Source organism: Calonectris borealis, chromosome 1 (genome assembly GCF_964195595.1).
Source record: "Calonectris borealis chromosome 1, bCalBor7.hap1.2, whole genome shotgun sequence".
Classification (NCBI taxonomy): domain Eukaryota; kingdom Metazoa; phylum Chordata; class Aves; order Procellariiformes; family Procellariidae; genus Calonectris; species Calonectris borealis.
This window is the reverse complement of record NC_134312.1, coordinates 16043633-16067553: the sequence shown is the minus strand read 5'-3', so window position 1 is coordinate 16067553 and position 23921 is coordinate 16043633. Positions and strand designations below refer to the sequence as shown.

Here is a 23921-nt window from a genome sequence, read left to right as displayed (position 1 = left end):
AGCTTTGACTGGGACCATTTGCATTGTTTAAGGTTCTTTGAAAAGAGTATGTTTTGAAACTTGTATTTCTTTTGTCCTTTGCTATCAGGATGGCCATTCTGATATTTTGTACAAATTTTGGACTGCAGTAACTCAGACACTTTCCTCTCAGTTTCAGTCAGCAACAGACTGTAAGTATTCAGTATAAATGATTTGTAATGTGTTCTATAGTTATTTTGAATCTCTCATTTCAATAAGCCCATTGCCCATTGTCTCCTCCACTAGAACTGTAGCAGTGGTTCACTCCGTGCGGGGTCTGTGAATTTAAAACTTCTCGGGTTTGTAACCAAACAGGGTGATCCTCCTAAGCTATGGTTGAATTTTCAGAAAGAAATATTTCTGCTTCATTAAGTAGTCATTATCTAATAACAAACCCATATTTTTACAACTGTATGTGGAGATAAAAATGTTTGGAATGGTACATTATACTTTCCAAAGTGAATGAGTTTGCCAAATTCAAAAATAGTAATTTGATTTTAAAGAGCAGTTCTTACAGTCTTTTCTTGTTAAATACTGATTAGTTGTAAAAATCTGATTTCAGCCATTTTTGGATACCTTTATAAATAGGAGTTGAGTTTCTTCAAAATTGTGTCTTGTCTAAATATATTTAAATGGCTGGTGTTCTGACTTTTCAGAATATTCTGTACATATGTAATACATAAATGCAGATACAGTCAAGGAATGTTAAATAAAAATCATGTATAAACATAAGACAGTACTATTACCAGTACATGCTAATGTAGCATGCAATTAGATCATAAGCCCAGGTGAGTTTACTGCTTTTATAAATATATCTTTCATATTTGTATACAGCGTATAAAGTTAATCTTTTGCACATACAGATAAAGTGCATAAGATTTGCGTTTGTCTTTGTGATCTCAGCTATTGCATTGGCCCTTCAATATTTGGTCTTTCCAGGCTTTATAGCAGCAATATAATTCTGAGGAACTAGCTGGTTGATTCATGTTCAGTGGTTGCTAAGTAACTAGATGATCCCAAAAGAAAATGTATTCATCTTGTGTTAAAACATATTAATTTTACTGTTTGCCTTACGCATTACTTTAACAGCAGTATGTACATACCCGGAATCTCATATGTTCAAATCGAACATGTGCTACCAGTTTTCAGCACTCATTTTTAAGGTTGTAAAATTGTGACATCAGTTAATGGGATCAATCAACATTTCAGAAGTAAGGGAACTCTTACATTTTGTCAGAAGTACTTTGTCTGACAGCTATCAAAAATATTTATTACTTATGATTTTTAATAATGTTTTTTATATAAACATTTAGAGGGAGTGGTTGGATTTTTGTACTGTAAATGGGATTTTTGAACTGTGAATGATGTTTTTACTTTACTACAGCTGAGTTTTGGGGAAACAATGCTTACAGCGAGTAGACTTTTTCATTTAAGTGATGCATATGAGAATGTTCATTTTTAACATATAAATTCTAAGTGATTGAATCCACTGACGTCAGTCACAGACCTCTGGATCATATAGATCAGAGGAAGACTAGACAATATCAGAAAAATAGTGTAAAAATAGGAATTCATGGCAGTTTACAGAGTTTGATAATAGATCACGATCTGCTTTTGTGAGGTTGGGACAGTCTTTATAAACATAGCTTTGTGACCTAAAATAACTCTGTGTTTGATGGTAAATGTGAATCCTCCAGTATTCAAAATAAGAATATATTTGAGTTGAAAGGATAGGCTGGGTGAAATGGGGCAGATGTCTGGAACCTGAAAAACCTACGAATGAATGGAACACTGTTAATCTCCTAATGTAATGGGAAATCCATAAAGTATGAGTGATGTTAGATCAAGATGAACATCAGTTGCTAAAACAGCGTACATTTGTTTCATTTCCTGTTACTTGTGGCAAGCCTTTCAAGGCTGAAAATATTGCTGATTTTTCTGCTGGCTTTGTCATTCTTTATTTGACAAGTTTAGGAATTGTATTTTAGGTACCTTGTTTTAAGAAGTATGTGTAAAAGCATATGCTTCCCTCATCAGATTTCTGAAGACTTTGGCTCACAGAAGTTATCTTTGTCTGTTTTAAATGGCTATCTTCAAAGTTGCACAGCCCCACGCTTTTCCCCCATCAAACTACTCTTAGAAAATCTCTAGATTTAGAGAGTTCTAATCACACTTTGGACTTAAATGAATGATAATAGTAATAATTAAGTTTGATACCAAATGTTTCATGACCATGATTAGTATCTTTATTGTACAAAATAAGTTTTCCATGACCAGTCTTCCAATTGTGGATTTTATGCTGGTGCTTTAGATACGTATCTTTGTCAACTGCATTTAATGTGATAGCTCGTGACACTTTGAAATTAATTGTAAATATTACATTATTAATATTAAAGATAGGATAACATTGTATATCATTCACTGATGTAAATGCAAGGATACAGGTTGTTTATATGAATCAAAAAATTAGTTTGAACTTAGCAATGAGTATTGCTTACTGCTTTGTTTTGCAGCCTCTATGTTTTTGAAACAAGCTTTTGAAGGAGAATACCCTAAATTACTGAGGCTTTATAACGACTTGTGGAAGCGCCTGCAACAGTATAGTCAAAATATTCAGAGGAATTTTAACACAAGTGGAACTACTGATCTCTTTGTTGAACTACAACAAATGGAAGAAGATACACAGGACATATTCATGCAAAAAACCCAAGATTATGAGTATGTACTATGAACTCTAAGGCAATAAAATGTAAAGCTTTGCACCCTGCAAAAAACCAGAATATTTTTAAGAGCTTAGTGTTATTTAGATTGTTAGAGCGGGAAAATTTTAAAGGCTTTTATTTTCCTCTTGCAGTTATTACTTTAATACTATTTTAGAGCTGTAGGATTTTCATTAGGTTATATAATTAACAGTGTTGGACTGTCTTGTCTTTCACAAAGTCCCTGACTTTGGAACTAGTTTTATCTTTTTGTCTCTTTGGGTGAAAAAAAAAGCAGAATGATGAAAATCTGGTTTTGTATGTGTTGTGATTACATATACAGTAGCTTTCTCTTAATGATACCGCAATCATTGGTGTGTGACCAAGGCTCAGTTTGTTATGATTCACAGTTTTTATGTTTATACATTGTAGAATAAACATGATCTGAGTGGTAGATATCAGAAAGATCAAACTGAAACAGGCTCATGAAGTCAATTGGGACTTTTAGACTTATGTAAGATAAAATGAATATTTTATGTGAGATTTGTATTGGCTTAAATGTGTTCCTGAGCAGTCAGTGGGAGACTTATCATTGACTTCAATGGAAGCAAAGTAAATAGTTCACCAAACTTCTGAAAAAGAGGTAAAAAGTTTGAGAGCGTTACTGCTTACTCATTTTCACAAATAGAAATACTAAAGACTGAAGCTTATTAAAGGTGAGTTTAAGAAGAGTTTCTATTTGAAGCTTTCTACATGCATACGTGTACCAGGAGATAGAGTTGTTTTTTTTTTTAATATATCATTGAGTACAAGCTGTCTACTAATGAAATATGTGAATATAAAAAAGTCTTTCACTGCAGTTCTGAATATCTTGCTGATATTTTGCAGATGTTTTTAGCACTGTTTATCTCAAGAACACCTTGAATTAAGGATTCCATGTAGATCTTACAGAAAGTACTAAGAATTGTATTGAACTATACAGAATAGCTCCCTGACTAGTTACATGGTTCAGGTGAAAAGTAAGGTGTTAGACACTATTAAAATCTTTTCAAGTGCATATGTTTAAAGAGCAGAAAGAAAAACCAGGTTCAATACTGCAAAGTTTGTATGGTCGGGAAAGATTCAATGCTGTTGTGTATTTTAATTTAAAATGTAGTAATTTTGTCTTATACCCACAGTCCAGAAAAGGCCTTGAAAGATTCACTGCAACAATATGAAGCTGCTTACTTGTCAAAATCCTTATCTCGACTCTTTGACCCCATTAATCTTGTCTTCCCTCCGGGAGGTCGGAATCCTCCTTCTTCTGATGAGCTTGACAGCATCATTAAAACTATAGCCAGGTATGCATGTATAATACATTGCAAAATGTAATCTCCAATGTGTTTTTTCTCATAAATTACAATTTTAGAAATGAAACTTCCTTAGCAGTAAGAGGTTGATTACTCTTTAGTTGTAAAACTGGTTAGTGTAAAAAATAAGTCAGGATTTAGGATAGAATAGAATAGTTCAGTTGGAAGGGACCTGCAATGATCATCTAGTCCAACTGCCTGACCACTTCAGAGCTGACCAAAAGTTAAAGCGTGCTATTAAGGGCATTGTTCAAATGCCTCTTAAACACTGACAGGCTTGGGGCATCAACCACCTCTCTAGGCAGCCTGTTCCAGTGTTTGACCACCCTCTCGGTAAAGAAATGCTTCCTAATGTGCAGCCTGAACCTCCCCTGGCGCAGCTTTGAACCATTCCCATGCATCCTGTCAGTGGATCCCAGGGAGAAGAGCTCAGCCTCTCCCTCTCCACTTCCCCTCCTCAGGAAGCTGGAGAGAGCAACGAGATCGCCCCTCAGCCTCCTGTTCTCCAAACCAGACAAGCCCAAAGTCCTTAGCTGCTCCTCATAGGACATGCCTTCCAGCCCTTTCACCAGCTTTGTTGCCCTCCTCTGAATGCCCTCAAGTAACTTCACATCCTTCTTAAATTGTGGGGCCCAGAACCGCACACAGTATTCAAGGTGAGGCTGCACCAATGCTGAATACAGCGGGATAATCACCTCATTATTATTTATAATCTATTATAATTTTTATTATTTATTGTTGAATTTCTGAATTTTGTTTTTCTGGAATAACTGAAATTTTAATTTCAGTTTTACTGTGTAAGCTTATAAAACATCAGGAAGAGAAACTTCACACATCTTGTAAATATCTGATATCTTAATTATTTTGACTGTGTCAAAAGGAAGATGATAGTTGCTTGGCTGCAAGTGATAATACCTGATGTAAATATTCTGTTAGCGTGAAACAGCAAGATAATAGATCAAGACGATTATTCCAGGTAGAATTTGTAAAATGAGATGCTTAAATTACCGATGGTGTATTTTCCCTCCTAAGGTAGGAGGAAGTCTTTGCTAAAGACTACTCTGTTTAATACAGTCTGAAAATTATGGGCATTTTCAGTATGTGTATGTGAGTGTGTGTGTGTAATATTAAATACTGACACTGTACTTGTGACTGGGAGTTGCAGATGCTCAGAACATGCCTATTGGTGTGGTTGTTGATGTTATTTTGCTCCTTGCAGAGGAGAAGGGAAAACAACATGAAAATTATGAAATTTCAGCTGAGTTTTCCAGAGTGACCTTTAGCTAATGATGTTTGGGGCCCCGCAGAGTTCTCGGAGAAGGTTGTTCCTAGATCAGGGTGCCTAGTGTCTCTGCAGTTCTTGGGAGAGGTTAATCTCATCACTAGCAACATGATGGTCCTTGTGCTTGTCTGTTTTCAGTATGGCATTTATGAATGCAGCCCTAACCGATGGAGATCTGGGGGATTCCATGACCAAGTGTCGTGGTTTAACCTGGCAGGCAGCCAAATACCGTGCAGCCGCTCACTCACTCTCCCCTGCCCAGTGGGATGGGGAGGGAATCAGAAGGGTAAGAGTGAGAAAAACTCGTGGGTTGAGATAAAGACAGTTTAACAGAACAGAAAAGGGAAAATAATAATGATAATGATAGAATATACAAAATGAGTGATGCACAATGCAATTGCTCACCACCCGCGCTGACCGATAATCAAGTAGCGATCGGTACTTCCTGAAACATGCCTACCATTCATATACTGAGTATGATGTCACATGGTATGGAATACCCCATTGGCCAGCTGGGCTGGCTGTCCTGGCTGTGCTTCCTCCCAATGCTTTTTTTTTTTTAAGCTGGATGTCCTTGACTACAGGGTACTTAGCAACAACTGAAAACATCAGTGTGTTATCAACATTCTTCTTGTACTAAATCCAAAATACAGCACTAGGAAGAAATTTAACTCTATCCCAGCCGAAACCAGGACACCAAGAAATAATGGAAGTGATTTAGAAGTCTTTTCCTTCTTCCGTTTGTTCCCTGTCATATCTTTGGGGCCTCTGTTACTATAAAGGATTGCCTAAAACACAGCTTATTAGTTGTGTCAAGCTAAGGAATCCCCTGGGTATTTCTGCACAGCTCATGTAATTCCAGAGTTGAATGACTGTGTATTCACCTGTAACGTTTGAAGGCTGCTGCCAAAGCTTGAATGTAGTTAATTGCAGTCAATATTTTTGAATGGCTTACTAATAGTGATTTCATACTGAAGTGTCATTCCTAAACTTTGCTCATTTTTACTAGAATAGAACACTGCACATAAAATTCCCAAGTGACTTGTTAAATTGTAAACTGAATTACGATACTTAGAAAGACTTGGTTGTATGTGCTACTCTCTCTAAATTGACATGCCACGTAACTACGTATTCATAGTTAATTCTTTATCAATTAAGTACAGCACCGTTTAGTTAATTAAGATTTGTAATCTTTGCTTCCAGTGAGCTAAATGTGGCTGCTGTTGATCCAGACCTGAGTTTAGCTGTGGCAAAAAATGTGGCAAAGACCATTCAGCTCTATGGTGTAAAGTCTGAGCAGCTTGTAAGTAATTTTAAATTTCTAAAAACTTATGTTTTCCTATGTACAATGTTCTGGGTTTTGTAGATTTACAACATAACAGTAAAGCAATCTAGATAGACAAAACCTTCAAATTGGCTTTCCATTGTATTTGGAAACATTTTCAGTTAAATTCTGCCTTCAGATAAACAGAGTCTACGGAGAGCAGTAAAATTTTTCTGTATAACTCCAAATTGAATTTGCCATATTAATTTAAAAAAATCAGAATTGTAGTTTTGTTAAGTAAAATTAAGACAATTCAGTTCAGTTTAATGTTTACCAACATTTGATATCCCATCAGTTACATGATACATCGTCTTTGTGGTATTAAAATCTGGACTATTCAAATATATCTTTTCACTATTTGCAATAAAATTTGGGCATTTTTCCCATATATTTATTATTTGCTATATATTTAACTGACCCTTGATTTGTTTGCATTTGTCAAATGCTTCCAGTCATTTGCCATGCACTGTTATCTAGTGTTAAACTGAATAGAGGAAGGATCCCCAAAGCCTTATCCTTTGGGTAAGGATCCCCAAAAAGCCAATGGATAGTACAGTGAATCTCGTCATCATATGAAAAAATAATTTTTAAGATCAACAATTTTCTTGTGAAGTCTGTTGCTGACATTTTAATGCTTTTCTTATGAAGAGATGAATTTTTGCAATATGCAGACCCACAAGAAATTACTAACTACTTGTATTTGTAAACAAGATTTTCACTTAAATAACATTAAATCTGAAAGCGAACTCAGACTCCAGTGACATTAATTTACTATATGGTTCATTTAAAGAGAAATACTTGCTAACAATTTTTTGTAACAATTGGCTACAAAACATTGCAGCAATTAAGTTAGTATGGATTCTGTTTAACTTTTAGACACGGGCTGTCTCTGAATAGCTTTAAAAAAACTGAAATTCAATCACACATACCTTGTTTACCATATCCTTGTTTACCATTGGAAGTTTGCAGACTAGGGTATGGAAGAGGAACGTAGGTGAGGCAGTCATGAAGGCCATAAAGAATATTTAAAATTTTAAAATAAACACGTGTTTACATTATTTTGCTATATATTTAGACATAGTGCTTAAGTTGTGTCTTCCTTTAAAGACATCGAGTCATGGCTTCATAATTTCAGAGTGAAATTTGCTCATGAGAGGAATCAGGATTTTTAATAGGTTGCAAGAGTCATCATGAGTAAAAAATATTACACTTCTGTCTCTATTTATCATGGAGTGTCAAATAGTGGCATTCAGTTGGAAAAAAAAGACATATCAGCTGTAACTGTGAAAGTACCAGGATCTGTTGTGCTCGTCATCTCTGTTAGAGTTTGAATCTGGCCAGCGGCTTGTTTGAAAGCGTACATCATTTTGTGATTAGCCAGCTGGCAAATTCTTAAGAAATCTTGAAAAAAAGGATATGTAGGAATAAGCTTACAAGTATGATTTGTGGCTTTTTATTAGCTGACCTTAAACTAAAAGAATGCAGGAGTAAGGAGGGAGTCTGAGCCCTTGAACTTCTTGAGTTTGACAACTGAAAATAAAACCTAAAACTTTGAAAAACTGAGTGACAGGATTAGTCAAACTGGCAGAATGACCATGAATGTCCTTCAAGAATATACCTGCAAATTATAAAACAATATTAACTATGTATTGCACAGCTACATTTTTTTACTTTTTTTTCTTTTCTTACTGATACACATGTTACAGAATTAAAAACTGGAAGGACTCAACACAGTTGCCAAGGCATAGGTGTGTAGTGCCATCTTTAAAGTGCTAAAATAGCACGCTTAGCCTCCAGCTGATTCTCCAGAGGGGCTTGGCACTCCCACTTGTCCTGTGCCGTGCTTGCCAGCCCTGTGGATATAATCTAGAACATCTTAACTCTTTTTTGTACCTGTTTTTGGGCAGACAGGTTGTGCCTGAAATACGTACCATGTGTAGAACAGGAGTTATGTCAGACAGCACTATTTCATTATGTTTTAGTGGTGTAGCCAAGAATGCAATCTTCATTCAATCTTGCAATCCAGCCTCCAACACTAGCTTTGTAAAGCTGGGAAGGGTGACCATGTAACATTTCCACTCAGATGCTTAATTCCTGGTAGCTATAGTAGAGCAATGCTAAAGATGGAAATTTAATTTCCTGGAGGAATTCACAATTGAGTTATCTTCCAAATTAAAAGTAAACAAAAGAATCTCAGAATTCTCAGTGAAGGAAGATTGGGGGGGGCTTTTAAGAGTCATTTGAAAATTGGTTTTTTTTATGTTGTTGTAATATTGCAGGTAGCTTTGAATGGTGAAAAACTGAAATGTGCAGTCCTAAAAATGTTGAGACGTCCTGATGTCAGGGTTTTTATTTGTTCAATTTACAAAAAAAGGAATTGCAATTCACAAAGATTTCATTGCTGTTTCTCCAGTTAGCTTTAGATAGGATAAATAACAAGAAAAATGTTATTCAACACTCAAAATTTTACCTTTGAGTAAAAGCAGCATCTAGCAATCTGTACATACAGTACGAAAGCGAAAACAAGTAAGAAAAGATGGCCTCTTCCTGTGAATCCAAAACATTTGTTTGTGTTACTTGTGACTTCATATACTGCTGGCTTTTGGTTTTCAGCTTTCCCACACCAAGAACTAGCTGTTGCTGTGCCTGAGACCTATTCTTGTATTAACCGCTTCAAATGATTTCAGAGAAGATATAAATAACCCTCTATGAGCAGTAGGTAGATATATTCTGCTGGGTGAATCTTTAGCTAACCCTTTGCTGATGCTTGATGTGGTTGCTGTATGCCATGAAGCGTTCAGAATTATTGTCCTAATTTCACTCAGTGTAATTGCAGATGTTCTTACTATACAGAGTTTGAAGGGATAATTATACATTGCACTAAATTTAAAAAAATATTTCTGTTAATTTAAGAGTATTACTTTTCAACTTCACCACCCATCCTGTGTTTTGTTAGGCGATGCTGAGGAAGGGTGCTTGGTATATTTTCTCTGTGCCGTTATTATTTTGTCTTTTACTCACGTTTTCCCTAAATCAGGCAGCCCAAACATCTTCGTAATGATTACAGAGACACTGCAAGATTTCCGTTTAGTCACCATTTCTACACCCTGCTCATTCCAGATTGGAAGAGAGATTAACAAATCTGATCATCGTATTTTGGATAAGAGCAAAATTTTCCTCTTCTGCATTTGCATATTGTAATCCATTCCTTACTTTTTAACATAATGGCTGCTTACTGAGCCAGATTTTGTTCACTAGCCATTTTTTCATACAAGTGAGGTAGCCCAGATGAAAAAGAACACTAACTTTTCTCCTTGATTTAAGAGTTTTCCAGAGGGGACATCTGTTCCCATTTGCAAATACCTTAAGTTACCTGTCTTGATTGACACATATAACATGTTGTGCTCTTGTTTAACCACATAAGGAAAATTAGCTCTTTCATCAAATGCTGACAGTAAGTACAGTGGAGGGAAGCGATTAGTGAGAAACCAGTAAATTGCATTTCCTGAAAACAAAGAAAAAGTTGAGTAATTTTGGGGTTTGAGAATCCATGCTGCTTAACAAAAGATAGGAGCTCACAAATCTGCCTCCTAGAGAAATTTTTACCCATTTGTATAACTGATAGTTGGGATGTAAAAGAGAGCTTATATCTCACCAACATCTTCATTAGATGCCTTTGACATGGCAGCAGTAATTGCATGGCAGGATCCTCTAGGGCAGTGGTCTCTCAACTTTTTTGGTCATGCATCCCTATCGGTAAAAACCTTTTGAGCATGCACCCCCATTATATGTATATATACATGTTCTGTTGAAGTTCTGATATTTTCTTCCTGCACTCCAGTGGGTTGTCTTGCATAACCCCTGTGGTGCATGCACCCCTACTTTGAAGACCGCTGCTCTAGGGTAATACTCTGCAGGAATCTTCCATAATAAGAAGCGAACAGATTTTGGCTGTCCATTTTTGGAAAAGATGCCTGGTTGATTGCAGAAGTCTTTTAAATTCATGTTTGATTTTGTTCATATGCTACTTTAAATCAGATTTCTCATTTATGTATATAAAAATGAAAAAGATAGTCACCTGTTGATTGGAAGTGAGACAAAACTGTATTTCCCCAGTTGATTACCTGTAATTTTGTCATTTGCTGAGCTGAATTTTAAATGTACTTGAAATGTTGTGATTTCTCTCATAATTAAAAATCTCTTTGTTGCAACTTTGCAATCATTATGTTTTGGTTTGCCTGTTGATAGAGCTATTTCTCTTTCTGATACTTATAACTGGATGTCTTGCAGAGAGGTGTCATGAAACTTTGAGGGTTAAAAGCTCTGAAAGTTTACAAGATGTGTGCTTTTGCCAACAAGCAGAAAAATAAATTGCAAGATCCATTGTCCTTATAGAGATTGAAGGTGGAAGAGCCCTACTTGGTCATCTAGTCTATTCCCTTCCCAGCACAGGACTATTTCAAACAATATTTATTGTTGGGGTTTTTGTTGCATTCTTTCTGCTTTTAGAGTGATGATTTCAGTTACCTCATGTATTGTGAGTAGAAATGTAAGTACTGTATGTTCTCTTACTTTTGTGCTATTTCTGTTCAGCTTGGCATGTGGGTGGATTGAAATACACTAACACACCCACCAAGTGCACATAGATGAAATGTGTTGTGCTGCAAACGTGAAAATGCAGTTGTTTAGAGAAGATGCGATTCTCCTACTTTTTGAACCTGGAGACCTCTGCTAGTTTCCTCCCTAGAGTTACAGTCATCCTGTCAGACTATTTTTATTAATTGCAATCAGAGTCCCACAGCAATCCTTCCTGTCTTGTCTTGTGGAGGCTGTCTTGCTGCCTCCTCCCACCATAAGGCATCACTGTCAGAGACAAAGTGGCCTGGTATCTTTTGGCCAATAAACAAGCAAATAGTAATTTGCAGAGGCAGGATTGTAAAAATCAGATTGCCCTCTTGCTTTTCAGAGCAGGTGGGGGTGATGATGCTGGCAACTTCTGGTGGATCAAACTATCTTAAAAAACATTTTTATATGTGGATATGTAATGGTATGCTTACATGATTTAGGCAAATACAAATTCACTCTGCTGTGCTCCCAGACAGCGGGGCACATTTTAGCTCCACTGCAAGCCAGGGTGACCAGCTCAGCCTTGGCACCTTGCTGAGCACAACACTGTCATTCAGCCTGGAGCACAAGCCGAGCAAGTTCATGTCTGCTTGAAGTACAGGCAAGGCAAGAATCTGCATGGCCATGTTACGCTAGGCAGATTTATCCTAAGGTTAGGGTAAATAAGGCTAAAATCAGTGGGAGCTGTGATTGCCTGTAATTGGAGAGGTTCCTAAATATGGAATATTGTATTTTATGGAGTAAGATGTTTCAGAAAAATTTGCCTAATAGAAGGGATCTTTCCAACAGACAAGAGGCTGCAGGCAGATGATATAATGGAGATCTTTCCCACTGTCAGACTTGTAAGCAATCATAAAGAGGAAGCACTCAGAAGATGGAGAAGGAGAGTGGGTGTAATGAGGGAGGAAGGAAATAGAGAATTTGTTTTTTATTCCCTTAACTAAATGTGGTTGGACTTGTGTCATACATCTTACAAAAGCTGATGAATGAGGTGGAGGCCCAAAATACAGGCTGTGGGCAGTGCTCTGGGAGAGCTACTAATCTATCCTTTGCCCACAGCTCATGGCAGAGGCTTGGCTTCTCATCAGGATTTTACCCTGGGCAATGGCTGTGGGATTTTCTGATTATCAGGTTTGCCTAGTATAAGCCACCTGGAAATTTTTAACATTGTACAGAGAGCACAGTCCTTCCTGGAGTTTTGAAGAATTCTTACCCAAACTTCTTAAGAAAACACAAGGTGACACTTGGTGTATTTTATATATTTCAAAGTTAAAATGCTAAAGACCTGGTAATAGAAGTGAATTTTGAGATTAAAGATTAAAGAGAAGACATAAGTGCCTCAAAAATTAGAGTCCTCGCACCAAGTTTCAAATAGTTATCCCATATCCTCAGAGGGCAGGACATTGATACACATATTGAAGACCTCTGGTACCAGACATGCCAAAATGAGAGAGAACTTGCTGTTCTGAGCCAAAAAGCAATAGACCACTGAACACTTGGGACACAAAGAAATTTGTATGGATTTTCTTTGGTGAATGAAGTTTTTAGATTCTGGGAATTGTTTTGAGAGAAAAGTCAGCATCAGCTGATATCTGTGATAGAGAGTAGGCAGCCTCTTTCTCACTATCCTGGATCTCAGTAGTATATTGAGATTAATTTACATTTACTTAAGTAAATATCTGAGTTATGTAATGTTATACATGGTTTTAGAACGTGCATCAGTCGCAGAGTACTAGAGCGTAATATGAGCAGTAATATGTGGGTACTCAGCCAAGTTCAGAAAGGTTCTTGGGAAATAACTGGGAAGCTTTGATTTAGCCTGATACTGTTTTTCAATGCAATGGTGAAATTGGATTCCAGATGCCTTTCAACAAGGCCAAGTGCCGGGTCCTGCACTTCGGCCACAACAACCCCAGGCAACGCTACAGGCTTGGGGAAGAGTGGCTGGAAAGCTGCCCAGAGGAAAAGGACCTGGGGGTGCTGGTCGACAGCCGGCTGAACATGAGCCGGCAGTGTGCCCAGGTGGCCAAGAAGGCCAATGGCATCCTGGCCTGTATCAGAAATAGTGTGGCCAGCAGGAGCAGGGAGGTGATCGTGCCCCTGTACTCGGCACTGGTGAGGCCACACCTCGAATCCTGTGTTCAGTTTTGGGCCCCTCACTACAAGAAGGACATGGAGGTGCTGGAGCGTGTCCAGAGGAGGGGCCTGGAGCACAAGTCTTATGAGGAGCGGCTGAGGGAACTGGGATTGTTTAGCCTGGAGAAGAGGAGGCTGAGGGGAGACCTCATTGCGCTCTACAACTACCTGAAAGGGGCTGTAGCGAGGTGGGTGTTGGTCTCTTCTCCCAAGTAACAAGCGATAGGACGAGAGGAAATGGCCTCAAGTTGTGCCAGGGGAGGTTTAGATTGGACATTAGGAAAAAATTCTTTACTGAAAGAGTGATCAAGCCTTGGAACAGGCTGCCCAGGGAAGTGGTGGAGTCACCATCCCTGGAGGTATTTAAAAGACGTGTAGTTGAGGCGCTTAGGGACATGGTTTAGTGGGCATGGTGGTGTTGGGTTGACAGTTGGACTCGATGATCTTCCAGGTCTTTTCCAACCTTAATGAATTCTGTGATTCTATGTTGTAAAACAATTCTGAATATTTAATTGGATTAATGTTTAAATATAAAGTGACTCTGACATAAAAATTCTATGAATAAAACTAATATATATTATTTCTAAACTTCATTTGTTCTGAGGGTTTACTGAGATCTACTTTTCAATTAACTGGTACTAAATAGTGTAACTGGAACTCTGTTATTGTAAAGTAGTATTATCTGTCATAATGATGAGTAACATGTACTTGATGACAGATGTTTTTCATGCATTATTGTTTAAGAAAGTAAATACTAAAAAAGCATAAGAAGTAGAAAAACATAACAATTCGGTGTTGTTTCAACCCCCCTCCTTCAGAGTCAAATGCTGATATATCCTGATCACTCACTGCTTGTCCCCAAATGGTCTGGATTTGCTTTTGAAACAGAGTATGGGTGTGGAAAGAAAAACATATAACTGTCCTCAGAACAGTAAATGTAAGTAAGTAATGAGCTTGGTCTCATCTGATTGAAGGCAAATTTATATCATTGAGGCTTGTTCTGATTAGTGTTGGCTTCACTTCAAGGATCAGCAAAACGTGTCTGGTTTTGCTGCAGAAAGGCTGCCTATTAAATTGCTCCACACTGTCACCCTGTTTATGTTAATGTCTGCCTCTCTCAGAGAGTACAAGGTCAGTAAAGGTTTATGACTGACACTCAGGACTTAATTTGCCATCCTAGCTGTGAACTCTCTCAGTCTCCAACACGGGACGTAACAGTAACGTCTATACTAGGCAGCGAAAGGTGCCTGCGAACGTTCCTGGGCACCGTGGCCAGCTGACGCAGGACAGCCTGCCTCAGGGCTGGTAAGGGCTCCCCTTCCCCAAAGCACGTGGCTGCCTGCCAGCGCCCTTTCGGGGATACTCTCTGCAATGTTGCCTATCCTGAGCTGTGGCTGGCGATTATTTGGGAGAGTAGTTGTTGGCCCAGGCCAAAAACTTGCTAATGACTGTCCTAACAGTTTAGCGGTACAGATGATCACGTGGTGGATCCAGGAACCTTTCCTGGCACTGTTTAATTTACTGCTATGGGTGTAGCCAATATGTGAATGAGACTGAACGAAAGCGACATGCAAAATCTGTTCAAGAGGAAGCTTAAAACGCTGACAGATTGAGGTAATTTTTTTCTTGCATCTGGAATTCATACTTTCTTAGTTCTGATGTAAATAAATCTCTAAGGCAAAAGTTAGGAGATGCTGATTTCTTCTGTAGTAACATTGCTTTTGGTCTTAAGATTTTCTTAGATTGCCAGAGCTTCAAAAGATAGGCTTATGCTTTCCTAAACATGTTTTTCTATCTGTAATGCTTGTCAGCCGTACTTGACTTATTTTCAAATAGCATTTGGTGGTTCTACCAGAGTTTTAGTCCTTGAAAGAGCACAGTTGTCTGTGGCGTTGTGACTAGTTGGCAATTCCAAATACTGCTGGATGGGTGCAAGAAAATTCTTGGATATTAACTCTTTCCAGGAGTTCAACACTTTCTTCAGGTAGCCAAGTATTTCTTTGAGCCAACTCCGATGACACCTTTTTGGATGCCAGTGCGACCAACCCTTTCTGTAAATTAATATCCTATTTTTGGTGAATGTAATGGATGGAGATATAGGCTGAGGAGCATCTATCTATCTGTCACGTTCAGATATTTTTAGAGCACTGATCTTTGTAATGCTGATCAGCACCAAATGCATTACATAACATTAGCATCAATATGTATATAATGGAAAGTCAGCTCTGCTGCAGTTGTTCTTAAATTATTTTTAGTATTGCCCACAAAACTTGTATGGCTCAGTGCATTATCCTACCATTGTGCTCTGTCTCTACTTTATAGGAATATTTTTTAAAGATGAATTTCTCTTCCCTCAGACCTTTTCGATCACAGGTCTCCTTCCTGAGGCTTCAAATAAGATTGTCAGTCAATGATACACATTACGAAGATTTTAATAAATGCCCACTTTCCACTAGGACTGAAACTGAGACAAACAATTTCTCTCTCATCGTCCTTCAGTCCAGTTTATATTTGAACTTGTGATTTGCAAGTGCAAGATTCCAAATTCTGCTTTACTTACATCCTCAGTTACTGTTGTGTTCTTTAATGCTGCTCGGGTGGCTTAATCTTTTGCAGTTACCCATAATGATCTTCTCAGTTTTCCGCTTTTAGTGGATATTCAGAATTAATATCTCCCTACTAAATATCTCCAGTCCACTATTTAGCCATTTAGAATGGATTGGAATAGATTATTCGGGAGATTTTTTTAGTTTAAAGAGGCAGACTGTGAGAAAACAGACCATATTCTTCTCACTCTAGAAAATTTATCTTTGTCTTTCAAATTTTCTGCAAAAAAGCTGATCCTTTCCTTTGAGTATGTTTAAAAACTAGTTTGTAATTACTGAGGTTTAAAATAGGTCTCAACTTTCTGCACATCCATCCCATCATCATAACTGTTTGTGATATTGTGGCAGATGAGTCTTGATTCTTGATTTCTTTCTTTGTGGGTTTATGGTGCATCTGATATATGATGCAATAGAAAATAGTCTGCTGTTTGGTTTTGGTGGTGTAGTTTTGAAAGCGTAATTCGATCATGCCATGGCTTCACAGATCTTCCAGGATCTCTCTTCCTGAGATTACAGTTAAATGTGCTCTGATCGTGGTTTATATTTTTACTGTTTAAAAACAATCTCTAATTTATTAATGCTTCTCCTTGGTTTGTAAACCTTGTTGCAATAAAGAGAATGAGGAAAGAAAATGCTAGAATGCCAGGTGGAATAGAAAAACAACAATAAATTCAGCTTAAACTTCGAGCTGAGAAAGAGACACTGTCTTTACAAGGAATTTTCGTAATGTCATTTGTAGAAGAAAAAGCGTCTGTCATGCTTGATCAAGGGAATGAAGATTTAAATAAGCTGTTTTCAGTGGGTTATTTAGATGATAAGCAATATGAATGGCATATTTTCGTCCAGAATCTAAAAGGCTAAATGTATTATAACTGATCCAGAGACTATATTGGAACGTCTTGGCTCAATCAGTGAAATTGTTAAGAAAAGCAGAAATGCAAAGGAAGATGGGATTTAAAAGTTAAAATATTGCAATGTTAAAACAGTTGGATGAGAAGGATTGGTTCTTAGTTTTCTTTGAGTATTCATGGAGATAGGAATTTCTTCTGAACTTTTTGGTCTAGACTTAGTGGTTGACTAGGAGAAGGCAGAGAGGGGCTGGGCTAAACAAGTTCTCCAGTGATTATGCCCGTCTGCCTAGTGGCAAGGAAAAATATCCGTAATGTGTTGCAAGAAAGAAAGATGTTGATCTAGGAGGGCTATAATTCTGGTTTCTTCTTGGGGAAGTGAAAAAAATTAAGACCTCATTTATGGAGGAAAGCATTTGTTGGGTTGGCTTGAGCCATATGTATTCCTAAGGAGAATGTACCTTACACCAACCAAAAACATTGTTTTGCTCATTTAATTTATACAAGTTCCCCAAATGAAATATGCTATAGTAGCAAGAAAACGGACATGAGCTGCATCTCCGTTAGGATATTTACTGATGTTTACTGACATAACTATGTGGTTTGGGGTATCTGCGTTGTTGGTTTTTTTGTCCACCCATCTTTACCTGACATGGCTAAATTTAACTAGCTGAATAATTCAATGAAGTAGGGGAGAACAGGGTGGAGAGGGAGAGAGAAAAGATTTCCTGGAATCAAATTCTTCCAGTGAAAGGAAAATACTGTTCATGCACTGGAATTTTGGCACCAGATTTAAACTCCAGCAAATTTATGAGACCTGTGATGGTTTTGAATTGAAAAGCATGATGAATTCTCATTGTAATGACATAAAGTGAATTTCTGATTGCCTTTTTTATTATGTGAACTTATAAGAATTAATCCATGTCTCGTATTAGATGGTGTTATATTGAATTGTGAGCTTTCATTTGCGGGTGAATCACTATTCAGGACATATTCCAACAATGAGATTTGTCTGACAGTTCCAGGGAAACGTATCTAGTCCTCCTGTCTAAATGTCGAATATTGTGAACTTTGGATGGAAGTATGAAATGTAATAAGCTCACAAATCGTCAAGAACAGTAGTGAAATGACACTTCGGGAAAGGTTTTCTGTAAATAACGGGTCAGTTACAATGGTGAATGTAATGTGAAAGATTATATTTTCCCCACTTCTTTTTGAGATACATGAATTAATTGTATTATACCAGTACCTTGAAGACATGGTGCTACTGTCATTGAAAAACTTGTGTCTATGCTATTTAAATGAGAGAACCCAAAAATATGAATTCAATATTTGTCACATTAAAGGAATTCATTAATAGGTGTTTAAATAGAATATGTGGGAGGCTATTATATACTAAAATAATTTCAGAATAGTTACTATTTCACTGTACAGTAAGAAAAGCTAAAGATGGCAATAGGTCTAATTTAAAAATAATCAGAAGTCAGATAAGGTTTTGTAATTTTTTTTTTTTTTGATGGAAAGATCAGAAGAGTTTTGTTAAAACAGTCATTAGAAAGCCACTTATATTGGTCAGAGAATACTTAGAAATGTCTAGCTGGTAAGTCACTTAAAAAAGCATTTAAACTTTTAAAAATTGAATTAAAAATCTAGAGGAGAAAGTTGCATTAAAAAATAACTTTCATGAAACATTTTCTTCATTCTCATGTTGTCTTTTAATGGTTAGATCGTGACTCACATAATAAATGTGTGATGATTTTTTTTTTTTTTTTAAGAGATACTGGCTAAACTCCAGAAAAAATCATCCAAGCATAAAACGCTGGTTTTCAGAGTACTATGTACTTCATTTTATCTTGCTGGGAAAGTGGCTAAAAGACTTCTTTAGATCTAGCATGGAATTTTGCTAACAGGTAGGAAAAAAGCAAGATTGAACAAACCTTACAGTATTCTGTGCGCTCTAAGTTATTTCATACCAAATTAAATTCTATGATTCAGAAATGGGTTTGTTTGAACATATGTTTATTTGGTAAAGGCTTTGGAATTTTGCAATTTTGGAACACCTCTTATGAGAGTTGGACAATGTAAAGCTCATTTATAACCTTCTGCAGGGTAGAAGTATTCTAATCTCAATTAACGCCTGGACTTGATACCAAAAAAGGCAGATGGCAGTTAAATACGTTGATTATGTTTTTTATGTGCAGGTGAATATCACCCTGTCATGTTGGACCCATCTCACGTGTCTTGGGGATGGATGTCTGCTCTTCATCTCTGGAGGTGCATTCTCAGTAGTTGGTTGGGACCAACAGCTATTGGGATGACATATAAAATATGATTAATCGTTCAGTCATTAATTTGCCAAGCATGAAAAAATCAGTAAACTGTTACAGTCAGAGGTACCAGGATCAACACACATTGTCCTTGAAATCCTCCTCAGACTTGAGCTAGCTGGATAAACCTGAGTCTGAAAAAATGTCAAATACAAGGGGCCTAATTTTTGGAAGTTGAGAAATGATTCCGAGTGCTTCAGGTTTAGGATTCTCTGATAGTCCTTAAAGATGCTGGTTTTAGGTGCTTTTTGAAGCAGAGTTGTTTTGAAGTATCTCATTATTTAAGGACCATGAACCATTACTCACTTTTGATTATTTGTACAGTGCTTTTCTTCTCAGATGATTCAAAGACTTAGAGATAAATCCTGTCTTTTCTGTTACAGAAAGACCATTTGCTGTTTTCCATTTCTTCCGCTTTTGAAAATATTAAGGAAGAAAAAAAACCCAAAACAGAAACACCTCCGAGGGAATGGTTTGATGATTGCTGTTGTTCTAGCATGAATAGTATGAGCATGATGTTTGGTCTTTTTTCTTGGTCAAGGGCTCAACAGTCCCTTCAAAATTTCTTCCCAAAATAATGATTGTATTTTCTATAAGATTTTGAATGACTTCACCATAGAGCTCCTTTTCTATATTCTTAGAATATAAAATTTTCATTTTTCTGAGGAAGCTAAAAAAAAAAAAATATATATATATATATATATATATTCTGGAAGCTACAAGAATGTCCTGATGGTGCAATAAGTTATTGCCTGAACTCACAGAGCATTCCTTTTTTCATGTCTTGAAATATTTCTCCTTCTTTGAAAAATTAGAAGTCGTTCCAAGAACATAAATTCTTATTTATGATTTGTTCTTAAATTTTAGTTGATTTTTTTTAAAGCAGCACATTTATTTTAATTTGTCCTCATCAGTCAAGGACCTTATTTGCCCTGACACATTCATTCAAATCCTATACTTCGAACCTCTAAATTATGTCTCTTCTTTTTGCAAATTGCCTTCTAAGTAGCTAATATATTAAGTGGCATAGCTACGGGAGTTCAGATTGTTACATTTTTTTCTGCTAAACGGTGTCATATTTTTACAGAAAGTAGCAAACTGATTCTAGTAAACTTTGTGTTTCTTAGGGGGAAAGAGATTGTAAAAGGCTCTTTCTGCCATATGGAAAACATTAAACCTAATAGTAAATCATCCCAATTATTTATAGCTTACGGGAGAAATCCCAGGGACAAGCCCTATTGACTCAGAAAGTCTGTAAATGGATTTTGTGCTTTATAATAAGTTGTTATGATCAGGCAGGAGGCCAAGTACCAGATGGATTGATTGCTTTCTGCCAGAGGTATGGCCACATCAGCTGCCTCTATTAGGAATATATTTATTCCTGAATATTCCAGCTTGACAACTGGAGTTCAGCTTGTGCTATCAAAACACATTAGTCTCATGATCCTAAAGTTAGATCAAATGCTTTGTTGCGAGGCACTACTTTCGTCTTGTTTTGATTTAAGATCTTCTCCGTACTCCTAAATTATGATGCTGTTTTCTGCTCTTTGAAGAGTGGGTTTGCTGAGGCTGTTTTAGAGTCGAAAAAATCAAATAAACGGAGTTTTCCAAAACTGTCAATAAGGATGCACACAAGATCTTAGTTACTTAGTGTGAAACTGAGCTTTTTCACAAAATGTCTAGTCTGTGAAGGGAATGGTAGCAAACCAGCTCACAAATCAGTGTCTTTTCTGAGCTGCCACCTGTTGAAAGAGGGGAAGTTAGTCACTTTGAAACACTAAACAAATTATAGGAAAAGATGTATCAGTAGCCTTGAGCTTTTCTACAAGAAAAAGACAAATTCAGTTAGCATTTTTTTATAACCCGAGGGAGAACTGATGATTTGATTCACATCCTAATCTAAATTCCACATTCATTGCTTCGTGGTGAAAACAAGAATTTAAACCCAAAGCAATCTTATCATAGCACATGTCTCAACATGTGAGATCAAATCCATGCTGCCAAATTACACGTCTGTTCTTAGGTATTAAGCATAGAAAAGTGTAAAATCCAGAACACTAGATCTAGTTATTTCCAAGACATACTTCCAAAGCGGGCCTATGCAAAGGGGTGCAAATACATTTATAGGGTGAGGATTCATCTGACTTGACTTCAGGCAGTATAGTTACCTTTATGTATCTGTGGTACTGCTTTAGATTCCCTTTATAGTTAGTGGAGGGAAATAGGTGCATACAGGGTGCATTTACTCTCTCCCTAAAGCAGGGTCTCTAAAACAGGCTAGATGAATTACTCAATAGAAGTGCTTATTTCTCTACATTGTGGTTTCCTGCATGTGGTCAGGTGAATCATTCCTGAAATTTTCTGCATCAGGCAACTTACTGACCCAATACGAGACGCCTGCAATCTCTGCAGGTGAAACAGTATAACCACATTAGTGTACTGAAGGATACAAACTAAAAGAAACAATTTTCCAGAAGGACTTCTGAATTTGGGGAGAGCACAGTGCCAGTCATGGCTTACAGTTTCTCGACCATGTCAGGCTGAAGCAAGTCAGATGGCCTTCAGTCAGCTTGTTCCTCTTCGTGACACATTTTTTGTGTATCAGTTTCTACAAGTGTCCTTTTTGGTTCAATAAACTACCCAATCTACTGCTTAGTCCTCAGATTCTGTTGAATTAGATTTAAAAAAAGAAGTCTTCTAGGCAGCTTCCTCCAGCTAGTCAGCTACTGGATTGAACCTGCGAATTTCAACCTCTTTAGAGGTTTCAACAACCTTAGGGAATGTCCTCATATACGTGTCAGAAAGGCAGTACCTCCAGTTTTTCTTTCTCATTTTAGTTTAACAGGTGCCCTTTCTTGAAATGCTGCATGGGACAGAAGCTCACGTTCACATTCTTGAGGGTACCACAAGACACAGCCCTTGTCCTAGTGCCTGGATGCGTGATACAAAAGTCCTGGCTAATATTCGCTCTGCCTCACTCCTCTCTTCCTCACTAGCATCTTATGTTGCCAGTGTGCTGGTAGCTCGTGTTGGCAAAGGGAGTTCATACTGACGTGTCACCCATTGTAGAATTGCCACTTGCTGGGGAATGGGGTGCCTGCGCTTTGGTAGTGCCCATGAAATCGCTGTAAAGAGTAGACAGGTTTTGAGGTAAAAGCAGAAACAGTTTACCCAACTAAAGCGAAGAGTGTAAGAAATCAATTGCTATGCTTAAAGTGGAACAGTTACAGCCCTTGTTGTTACTGCTCATTCAGGTCTGGCTTCAGCATGGTTTCTTTTCCTCTGTTTTCTCTTTAGCTAGCAGGCTCAATCCAGACTAACTCCCAGGGTGACTGACGGTCCCCTGGAGATGGGATCTGGTCCTTCAGCTACGCTTTGTGTTTTAGTTGTTTCTTTCCAAAAATAGATTCTGATTTGGGATGAGGTCACCCCTTCTGTGCTCCCTATTTCTGTCTAGCATAACTTCACCCTCCTGGCCTTCTGCATAAATCTAACTGATTAAAAAGGCATCTGATTTTGTTTCTAGTGCCCCCATCAAAAAGAAGGCTTTTGGACTGTGTCTTTCAGCTGAGTGGATGTGGCTAGGCTTCACACTTCTTTGACTTAACCTATTTATACAGCACAATCCCCAGTGGGCAGATAACAGAGGAAGAGTTACATTACCACTGGGCTTAAATGCGTAAGCTGTGTCCAGCACAGAACTTCAAAAGTACTTGCTAGATAAATGAGAGTGATGAATGTGAATCATTGATAAAGCCTGGTATAATGGAAAATAAATTGAGGGATGATTTTTGTCTAAAGTAAATGGGCCATAAGCGTGGTCTGTTGGAACTGGGGAGACACAATGATGGCATATTCCTACCTGGATGCGTGATTGTACAATGGATGTTAGAGGTGTCAAGAATTCAGTCTGAGGCATTGGAATATTGGAATAATGACAAACTACCTGAAATCTAGATACATGCCAGTGACAAAGTGTATGTACATGAACCATGTTGGACAGAGTCAGTGCAGAACCTTCTTGCCTCAAGGCACGGTCATAGAAATCATTGTGGTGACAGCAAGAGATGGGAACGACCACCTGAGACTTCTGCCATCTGTAGATGGTAAAGCATACCTACCCATGGAGGTGCCAGGTGTTCCCACGGCACACCTTCAGAGAAGCGGTCCTAGGGAGCCCTAGGCTGCCCAGTTCCTGCTGCTAGTTACAAGAGTCAAGTTTTCCAAGCCTCTTTGGTTTAGACCAGTGATTTTATTTTAAGATACACAACAGATCAACACATCTAGCTGTCAAAGTTCAAATTGATTAATCTACGGGAATTTAATATGGTAAACAATTTTAGAAAGATTGGTTGCTTTTAAGGCATTTTTAGACTTTGCCTGTGAAGCTGTTGTGCACTATTGCTGACTGCAAGAGTTGCTTTTTGCTGCAGAAGGGTTATGTTTGTATTTGTTACTGGTTTTACTTATCAGTTAAGCTTTTTCACCAGCAGAAGAGACGCAGTCTAATGACTTCATAATGTCTAAGAAAAAGAAATTGTGAAACCTTTACAATAGGCTCTGAGGAACTGAAATTTAAGTGACTAGGATGTAAAATTTTACTGTCTTAGTAGTGTCTTTTATGTTTACTAGTTGTAAATGTGCAAAAAAAATTGAATAGTCTGTACAATGCTTAAAAAAGGTGTGAAAAAAAAGGTTATTGGGGT

At 37.5% G+C, this 23921-nt stretch overlaps 1 protein-coding gene across 2 annotated transcripts in view; it reads left to right on the top strand.

The window, feature by feature from the left end:
* COG5 (component of oligomeric golgi complex 5) overlaps positions 1-23921 on the top strand; it is a 189735-nt gene that overhangs the window by 138358 nt on the left and 27456 nt on the right. For both annotated transcript variants that reach the window (XM_075145503.1, XM_075145513.1), the window contains exons 11-14: positions 89-170; positions 2532-2736; positions 3896-4057; positions 6552-6651. In XM_075145503.1, coding sequence (XP_075001604.1) covers positions 89-170; positions 2532-2736; positions 3896-4057; positions 6552-6651 — 549 coding nt within the window. The remainder of the gene's footprint in view (positions 1-88; positions 171-2531; positions 2737-3895; positions 4058-6551; positions 6652-23921) is intronic.